Consider the following 10,113-nt stretch of genomic DNA (forward strand, 5'->3'; position numbering starts at 1 on the left):
AATTTGGGAACCACTGCACTTTGGTTCCCAAAGTTGGGCTTGGGACCCAATTTTGGCTCATAAAGCACCTTGGATAATCTCCAGAAATCCATTTAAAAGGGTAATAAAATAATTGCTGCTGTAATATTTTCCCTATAATTATTACCAAAACGCAAAATAAGTATAAATAAGTATTTATGTGTGTACAAGCTGTTTAGATTGTCAAAAAGCCTGTGTTTTTAGGGTTATAAACGGAGTTTGTGTACTCAGACCAGTAATATTTGGGGTCACAAGTTTTTGTCATGAATATTTTGTGGGTCAGAAGACAAAAAGTTTGGGAACCTCTGCTCTAGTAGATTCCAGAGAAAAACAACACGTATGCCTGAAAGTTAAATGAACGAAGTGACTAACAAACAATTTAGGACAAATGGATTGATGTTTGTTCCTTAACATTACATTACAGAAATATTTACATATTGCAGAAAACTGGACAAAAGAAAAACTACAGCTTTTCCTGCTTTAACCATAAAAATTTAGCCTGGTCCTTGCCTTCCTATGCAGTTCGACTCAATTTTTGTTCCMCTTYTCTGCTCTGTWTGMAGCAAAGCGWAYGGAGCTGGTTTTTACCAGGCTAATAAAGATYCATTTTTGTGTTATTTTTAGACTTACAAAGTGGCCACAGAGCCACAGGTTGCAGACCTACTGGCTAACAGACAAGCACACAGACACAGGAAAAAACACTCGATTTTTGCCTTTCAGCAGGTGGGTGGCTAATTTTTTTGTTGTTTTAACTTCTTACCCCTTTGGAATGTAGCCAACAACATCAATGCCGTATCTTGTCTTAAAGGTGAACGCATAAGAAACTCCACATGCAATAACAGTCTGTGGGAAAACAAAAAAAAAAGATAATGTGGCAGCTAAAAGCTGTTTCTAGATTAACAGACATGAAGATTCTATTRTTTCAATTGAATTGTAAATTTTCATTTACCTGTCTGGATATGTTCATACAGCAAAACACATTTTTATGTGCCGGAAATGATCTCATGTTCTTTTATTGACTGACGTTTACAGGCTTGCAAAATKACAGCCAAAATCCGTTATCTTATCCCTTCAGATAACTAAAGCCTGCTTTGTCTTGAGGAAATGTTTATGAGGACCAGTGTTGCACAACACTCACCATGATAACCTCTATTGGGATGGGCACGGGCAGCTTGGATTTGAACCTGTCATTCAGTTCTTTCACAACCAGCACCACCAGCATGATCACCAGGGCAATCACCACGTCACACACGTTGCTGGATGTGATCTGAGTGAAAATGCTTTCCAGGGTCTGAAAAAAAAGAGGCGTTCAATAACCTTTTTTTTTTTGCTTGATATCAGATAAGCTGAGAGGAAGAAGATAATGGTCTGTATTTACATAGATGAGTGAAAGTGGTCCACTGAAGCCTGGGACGTGGAGCCCCAACACAAACTTGAGCTGGGACACCAGGATGTGGATGGCTGCAGCTGTGGTGAAGCCTGAAATCAGCGTGTCAGACAGGTACATGACAACAAAGCCCACCTGGAGGACCCCCATCGCCAGCTGGAACAGAGAGCTTACAGTGACTCCTACTGGTATGAAACTGGCACTAAATCCATGTTTTGTTTAGTTTTTTCTCTCAATAGAGGCCTCACAGCACTGAAGCACTATTCTGTTCACTGCTCTGTAATTTGAAGCATTAAAATAAAACATGTAAATTAAGCACCAAAAGATGCAACTTGATCAGAAATAGTGAGTCATGAATTGAACACATGAGAAAGAGCTACAGTTCAGACATCACAAAAGAAGTCCTTTCAAATTTAAAGTAGCCATATGGTGTTTTTAAATCCTTCTTTTTCACATTTAAATCATTCAGTTGGGGTCTATATGTAGTGTAACTGGCGGCACGACGGCTCAGTGGTTAGCACCGACGCCTCACAGCAAGAAGGTCCTGGGTTCGATCCCCGGTTCGGACCTGGGGTCTTTCTGTGCGGAGTTTGCATGTTCTCCTCGTGCTTGCGTGGGTTTTCTCCGGGTACTCCGGTTTCCCCCACAACACAAAAACATGTACAATAGGTTGCCTTCAGGCCCAGGCTGCCCTTGAAAAAGAGATCTGAGATCTCAATGGGATTTGCCTGGTAAAATAACGGTAAATAAAAAAAAAAAAAAAAAAAAAAACTGCAAAGCTTTGGTTTGAATTCCTCCTTAAATTCCACAAGCCCGCCTTTCACTCCTTTTCTGAGGCGTGTCTCAGATTAACTCATTTTGAGGCTGTCTCTTTAAAGACATTTTTAGAAGACAGTATTGTTAAATAGGTGAACAGCCCGTTCCTGCTGACACTGCCCCTGGCAGTKCAGAAGTCATGGACGTCATGCTTTGAGAGAACAGTAATCAACGGGGGATAAATAGAGGCGTGGAAAAAACACAGCTGCTCAGACCTGTTGCTGTCACTCGAGCTGCTGCTGAGTCGCAGGAGCATTAAAATAAAACTTATTATTTAGCAGTGAAAAAAAAATCCTATAATGTTTGTCTTTTAAAAGTTTAAGTTTCAAAATAGTGAGTCTTACGTGTTGGATAACTTTAGCTGGTATTTGTGTCAATGAAGTTAATTTTCTCCTGTGCAGATTATGAAGTTAAGCTCGTGGGGCTCGAAAAAAAAAAAAACACCGTAAGTTTAAATCCAGTGTTTCAATTTAAGAAACACGTAACTTATGGTTTTATCCACACTGCTGGATAATTTAACCCGCTATTCATGCCAATAAACTCTGTTTATTTTCTCCTCTGCATATATATWAAGTCTAGCTTATAACATCAAAACTTAACCTAATCTACAGGTCATTTAAATGAAATATCAGAAATGTATTTGTAAATAATTTTAAGCACTTTTTAAGCAGTTTAAGCAAAAACAGGATTTTGAGCCRAAAAACAATCAAGAGCATAACGTGTTATATTATTAATCTTGTTAGCCTGGAAAATTTCCTTATTTCAACAWATCATGCCAAGTGCAATTGTCTTACTGCGTTGGTAGATTATTCCACTTAATTTGAGTCCAAATCTTCTCAAATTTATCAAATTAAGTGAAATAATCTGCCAATGGAATAAGACAATTGCAGTTCTTGAAATAAGGAACACTCTTTTAAGTTTCCTCTTAACATCCTTGTTAGAATAATCTAAAAAAATGGACCAAATATCAATGGGTTATCCTGATTAGAAAAACAAMTCAATCAAATCTGGAACTGCTCATATCAGGATAATCCAGGAATCAAAATGTAGCATAAAAAGAAGTAATCTGAAAATGTGATGAGGTCATTTTGACCAGATTTGACTTAATTCTGAGTTTGATGGGACACATACACGTCCAGTCCTCTGAGGCTGCCATCCTGCCTGTTTTTTCTTGTTTCTCTGCTCCAACCCACCTGATTTGCATGAATGTTATTAATTAGTTTCTATAGAACTCAAGGAGATAATTCAAACACTGAACCAGATGTATTGGAGTGGAGAACCAAGGAAGACATGCAGGACAGTAGTCCTTGAGGGCCAGAGTTCACCTGTGAAAGAATTTACCTTAATAGAAAACAGAGTTGTCAAAAATAAAGTTGTTTTATAGYAAAGTTTCCAACCTGCATGAGACCAACCAGGAAGGTCACAGAGGAAGCCACTAACACTCTCTGTGCATCTATTGTCAGATCTTCAAACCCCGTGATGTTGAGAGGTGGCCCCTCATCTGGAACGAGTCGAGTGACCACTGAACCAATCATCAGACACAGGACTGGGAACGGGCCTGCATACAAGAAGAGTGATTTATTCAGAAAGCAGATAGTGTATTAAGTCAAAACACGATGCCACTACTCATTTCTTTAAGATCTTTATGTTACTGGTTCTTCAGCTACCTCCAGAGGTARCTGAGGAGTATCAGCAGGCCAAGTGGGCCACAGGCCTGGCCATTGCTGAGGCAAAAGCTCGGATGTGGGAGGAGTGAGGCCTTGGACAAAGACTCTCGATCAGCTCCAAGGGGATTCTGGCAAACCATTCCACAGCTAAGGTGAGGGAAACAGCACTTCACTAAACACTGTGCTCAGTGAAGGTGGGGTGCTGCTGACCTCAAACAATGATGTCAYTGGGAGGTGAAAGGAAGGGAATACTTCTCGGACCTTCTCAATCCCACATCTTCCCACTTCTTCTATGGAGGAAGAAGAGTCTGAGGACTTTGAGGATGGTCCGTCCATAGCTGGAGCTGAGGTCGCTGGGGTAGTGAAAAAGCTCCATGGCGGCAGGGCTCCAGAGTTGGATGACATCCACCCTGATTTCCTCAAGGCTCTGGATGTTGTGGGGCTGCCCTGATTGACATGCCTTTGCAACGTCGCGTGGACATTGGGGGCAGTGCCACTGGATTAGCAGACTGGGGTGGTGGTTCCCCTCTTTAAAAAAGGGGACCAAAGTGTGCTCCAATTACAGAGGAATCACTCTCTTTAACCTCCCCGGTAATGTCTATTTAGGGGTACTGTACATGGGACTCCGATTGATAGTCAAACCTCARATTCTGGAGGAACAATGTGGGTTCTGTCCTGGCCATGGAACACTGGATGACTCTTACCGTTACAAGGGTCCTTGAGGGGTCATGGGAGTTTGCCCATCCAGTCTTCATATGTTTTGTGGACATGGAGAAGGCATTTGATCATGTTCGTCAATGTACTCTGTGGAGGGTGCTACACAAGTATGGGATTGTGCGTCCATTGTTATGGGCAATTCAGTTCCYATACAAGCAGTGCAACAGTTTGGTTCACATTGTCAGTAGTAAGTTGGACCCATTCAGAGTGGGAGTTGGACTCAGCCAGGGCTGCCCGTTATCACCAATTCTGTTTATAATTGACATGGACAAAATTTCTCAGTGCATCCAGGGGTGGAGGAAGTCTGGTTCAGTGGCCTCAGGATTCCATCTCTGCTATTTGCAGATGATGTGGTTCTGTTGCGTCATCACACCATGATCTTCAGCTCTCATTGGAGTGGTTTGCAGCTGAGTGTGAAYCAGCTGGGATATGGATCAGTGCCTCCAAACCCGAGATCATGGTCTTGAGCCAGAAAATGGTAGAGTGCCACCTCCGGGTCAGGGAAGAGGTCCTGCCCCAAGTGGAGGAGTTTAAGTATATTTTTTATGATTGAGGGAAGAATGGAGCGGGAGATTGATAAGCAGATTGGTGCTGCATCTGCAGTGATGATTCATCGTGGTGAAGTGAGAGCTAAGGCAGAAGGGGAAGCTCTCGATTTACCACTCGGTCTACGTTCCTACCCTCATCTATGGTCACTAGCTTTGGGTAGTGGCCGAAAGAACAAGACTGCGAATACAAGCAGCCAAAATGAGTTTCCTCCGCAGGGTGTCTGGGCTCTCCTTTAGAGATAGGGTGAGAAGCTCGGTCATCCAGAAGGGACTCAGAGTAGAGCTGCTGCTTCTCCACATCGAGAGGAGCCAGTTGAGATGGCTCAGGTATCTAGTTAGGATGCCTCCTGCATGCCTCCCCGGTGAGGTGTTCCGGGCACGTCCCACTGGGAGAAGACCCAGAGAAAGCCCCAGGACATGCAGGAGGAAGCCTTGGGATTCCCGCAGATGAGCTGGCCCAAATGGCTGGGGAGAGGGTAGTCTGGGTCTTGGGCTGCTGCCCCTGTGACGCAACCCCGGATAAGCGGAAGAAAATGGACAGATGGACGGATGGGATATGTTGTCTAAAACATCACAGCGTGACAAAACCTTAACAGTTTGATCATGTCCAAGAACTGGTTTTAAAATGAAAACAACAAAATAACAACTTTGAAAGACCTTCAGAAAACTGGGAAACCATTGTCTAAGCCCAGTTAAAGACTGCTGCAAAGCCTGGATCTTTTAGAGCAAAATAGAAACAAATAAAAGTGGTTCCTGAATAAAAAAAAAAAAAAAAAGAGCTGTGCTGGCCTTACCCACTGAGATGTGTCGTGATGTGCCCAGGAAGAAATAGATGACAACTGGAAAAAAGGCTGAAAAAAGGCCGTACCAGGGGGGCAGAGAAGCCAGCAGACAGTAGGCCAGACCTTCAACACAAATAAATAAATAAACGAATAAATAAATATATTTACAGATATTCAGAATGTTATCATAGTCATGTCCTGATTCTCCTTATTTAATTTAATTTGACTTGAGAGTATATAAAATCACAGAAAATCACATAAAAAGTTTGTATTGGTCAACATAAATTTATTTAAAAACTTTTTTTTTACATGTCAAAGAAACCAAGGTCTAGAACAACATCCATAGATGGGGCACAAGTGCTGCAACCCCAGAACACCGGAAAAACAGGATTCTGCTATAGAAAATGTTAGATTCTGCAGCTTTTTAAACAGTAGGTACAATTATTGAGGCATTTTTGTTACATTTTAAGTATTCAGGCTGCATCCAGTTTGAATCCTGATTTCTGCTATACCAAATATATATGACTGGGGCTTTAGATGCTGTGTATCTTATATATTTACATTTCAAGCCTAATTCTTTGTATAGTTTGCATCACTGAGTGCTTTTTAACCTGGTTTCTTTACACCAGGGCTATTCAACTGGCAGCTCACCAATTGGTTCATTCATCTTTTAAGCCCAAAACCCCGGTTTTCTACTTTAATTACTCTAAGTTATTTTAGTTAAACATTGACATGTTTGGTATCTACAGAAACGTCAGAATCTTGGCTAGAAGCTGCTAAAAACCATTTCTATGAACATCCAAGACAGTTAAAACAACAAGCAGTTGAAGATAAAATGATGAAAGTGAAGTTTAAAAATTTGGCAAGTCAGAGATGTCAAAMTATTTGTGTCAAATGGGGGTATAATGTGTTCTTTTTGTTTTTGATAATGTTTAATTATCACTACTTTTATAGAGCTCTGTGTTGTATTCATGATTAAATGCAGCAAAATCAAATATTTCAAAGGTAACAGATCTTTGTAATACTTGGTTTATTTACATAATAACTTTCGTTGCTGGATGTTCGGCCCCTCAGTTGTTGACAGGCAGTAACCGTGGCCCCCGGAGCAGTATAGTTGAATAGCCCTGCTTTACACTATTTAATTCTAAAAAGACAACAGCAAAGAGCTCTAGATCCTTCCCCTCACCTTAGAGCCAGACCTTGGAGGGGTTTGTTGAAGAGTTACTGGAGACTGAGCCTCTACTCATGGAGCCTGACCAAGCTTATCCTAAATGAATAACATAAATTAGCCTTCCTCTGAACCCAACACCTGCAGGAGGGGCCATATGGGTCAGGTGATGTGTGCTATGGGTGGCAGTCAAAGGCCTTGGCATTTTGATTCAGACTTTTAGTGTCTGGGACATTTAAAATAAACCTCTCAGGTGGGAAAGGGGCCTGCATTTGGGCGTGAGGTTTAGAGTCTGGCTCATCTCAACCCACAGCATGCTCACATAGCAGACAGATGTGGGCCAGATCTGGTGTCAAGCTGGCACTGCTGGCTGACTGATTTATCTGCATTCACATACACAATTAAATAGTTTTGTCTTTAATATTATTTTTTTATCTTTAGAAACCAGGTTAAGGATTTACTGGCCAGTCTACGCTTCTACCCTCATCTATGGTCACAAGCTTTGGGTAGTGACCGAAAGAACAAGATCGCAGATACACGCGACCAAATCAGTTTCCTCTGCAGGGTGTCTGGGCTCTCCCTTAGAGAAGTTTGGTCATCTGGGAGGRACTCAGAGTAGAGCCGCTGCTCCTCCACATCGAGAGGAGCCAGTTGAGGTGGCTCGGGCATCTGGTTGGAATGCCTCCTGGACACCTCCTTGGTAAGGTGTTCTGGCCACATCTCATTGGGAGGAGACCTAGAGGAAGACCCAGGGCACGCTGGAGGGACTATGTTTCCCAGCTGGCCTGGAAATGCCTTGGGATTCTCCCAGACGAGCTGGCCCAAGTGGCTGGGAAGAGGGACGTTTATCTGCTTAGGCTGCTGCCCCTGCGACCCGATCCCGGATAAGCGGAAGAAAAAAAAAGTTACTTTATTCCCCATTTGTGACGTCTCCTAGCTGGATGGTGCCCTAAGCATTTTCGTACACTGCCTATGCACTGAGCTTGCCTTCAAGTGATCTCTTACTTTTGTTTGTGCCAGAGTAACCATTTTTCTTTAAGTCTCTGGAGAGGATGCTGGAAGGTGCTTCAGCTGGGGACTCCATCATTCTTATGGAGGACTTAAGTGCCTGCCTGGGTAGTAAAAGTACCTGGACTGGCAGAACTGTGAGGAACACCTTTCTGATCTGAGCCTGAGTGATGTTCTGTCATTGTGCTAGTCACAGTTTGTCCCTGAGGAACATCATGTCTGAACATAAGTCAATGATGTAAGAAAAAWGAAGCAAACAGTAATCAACATTCCTTCGATTAGCAGAAACAAAGAACACAGGTGTGATGATTGCAACTAAGAAGAGCAGTTTCACATTTATTAATCCCTTTCTGCAAAAGACATGTTTTGAAGTGTGTATTCAGTTTGTGTAATTTTTAAAAGCCCTGTTTATGTTAAAGCCGATCCTAAATAATGTGGTAACCTCTCAGGCAACAAATCCAAAAATATACGTGGAGACTCTTGTGAATGTTGGACTAAGATTGTTGACTTTTACCTTGGAGGACAGCTACCAGTCCTGTGCTGACACCTGACACAACGTCATTGAGGAGCCAGTCCCTGATCCTGTAGATCTTCATCCACCCAATCACTGGCAGAAGAGACAGAGCTGCACTCTTGGCTCGTTTAGAGTCACACCTAAAATGACACACAAACTGACTTTACTACACAAAACAAGAGCAACGATTCAAGAGTACTAGACAAAAAAATGTTAGGAATTTAAACTCTGTTAAAAGGATACTGATTGTCGTTTTATTTTACTTTTACTTTATTCTATTAAACTGTTGTGTTTTGGTGAAAGTGATGGATGGAACAACAGCGTACAACATCTTGTTCTCAACCCCAACAATCAACTATCTACATTAAGTTTTGTATTTCTTTCTAATTATTTTTCTCGAGTGTAATTTTGAGACAGTGTAGTTATAGTTTTATGCCTGTAGTAAGCTTAATAAAAACAATTTGTTAAAGAAGTATTGTCTGTTTAGAGCTTTAGATTGTTAACTGATGACAGGGAAGCCACAAGGCCAAGTTTAGAGCTGCACAAAATTAGAAAATCTTGCAATGGCGATATCAGATGCAATATATGTCTTTTTTCCCTTTCCTCCCTTTCTAAACGTACTTTTTACTCTTTGGCAATGTGTGTCTGATGTATGCTTTTGCTGCCATGAGACTTCAGCTGTGTCTAAATTCAGGGGTGGCGTCCTTCGAATGACCCGGCCTACACGGTTTAGGTGGGCCAGGTCCTTAGTCAACTGCGAAGACCGGAAATGCTGTAAAGCTCTAAATTTGGACGGTCTAGCCTTCAGCTTAATGCCCGCCCTAACCACAGCGTATGTCCTGTCAGCAATGCTAAACAGAAGCACAAAAAGTTTGAAATTATCAATATATTAGTATTAAAAATATCATACATGAACAAAATTAGCTTAAAGGCAATATTTGAAGAACTAATGGATCCACCGTACATGCWTGTTTATGTTTCATACATGTTTTGATTTCTGACATGAATAAAATTTAAAAAATGTCTATGCAAATGAGAAAAGCGTTAAGAACACAATCGCTTGAAACTTTCAAAATATATACCGGTCTATTTAAAAAAAAAAACTGGATTCCTTTCTCTGACTTCATCCGCCATTACAAGCAAAAAAAATAAAAATAAAAAAAATCTCTGGTTGGCCTGCAATGCATCATGGGATAGGCTAGGTCGAGAAGGCTCCAACTCAAATCTGGGAACAAGGAGGATGCTTTTGTCGGCCACACTGAAGGAGTATTCATATTTGGACAGCCTCCGTTGTGGAGCAGGGCCGACAAATAAGGCCTTCGGAGGACGTAGCCCTTGAAGTTCACTGCAAAAAATGTCCATCTTACCAAGTTTTAAAATCTTATATCCAGCCAAAAAGTCTTTTTGATCTTGTTTTGAGGCTGATTTACTAAATAAGAACTGATTGTGTAAGAATAATAATCTTGTTTTCAGAATGTGTAAGATTAT

General features: G+C 41.5%; 1 protein-coding gene across 1 annotated transcript in view; it reads right to left on the minus strand.

Annotated features, from left to right (window-relative positions):
- Positions 1 to 10,113, minus strand: part of LOC106525800 (chloride anion exchanger) — a 32,601-nt gene that overhangs the window by 18,123 nt on the left and 4,365 nt on the right. Inside the window, exons 2-9 of the mRNA XM_014020138.1 lie at positions 8,626 to 8,765; positions 5,948 to 6,058; positions 3,619 to 3,779; positions 1,397 to 1,561; positions 1,157 to 1,309; positions 779 to 861; positions 683 to 685; positions 607 to 610 (exon numbers count right to left, since the gene is read on the minus strand). Coding sequence (XP_013875592.1) covers positions 607 to 610; positions 683 to 685; positions 779 to 861; positions 1,157 to 1,309; positions 1,397 to 1,561; positions 3,619 to 3,779; positions 5,948 to 6,058; positions 8,626 to 8,765 — 820 coding nt within the window. The remainder of the gene's footprint in view (positions 1 to 606; positions 611 to 682; positions 686 to 778; positions 862 to 1,156; positions 1,310 to 1,396; positions 1,562 to 3,618; positions 3,780 to 5,947; positions 6,059 to 8,625; positions 8,766 to 10,113) is intronic.

This window comes from Austrofundulus limnaeus, unplaced genomic scaffold (genome assembly GCF_001266775.1).
Source record: "Austrofundulus limnaeus strain Quisiro unplaced genomic scaffold, Austrofundulus_limnaeus-1.0 Scaffold241, whole genome shotgun sequence".
In the NCBI taxonomy this organism is placed as follows: domain Eukaryota; kingdom Metazoa; phylum Chordata; class Actinopteri; order Cyprinodontiformes; family Rivulidae; genus Austrofundulus; species Austrofundulus limnaeus.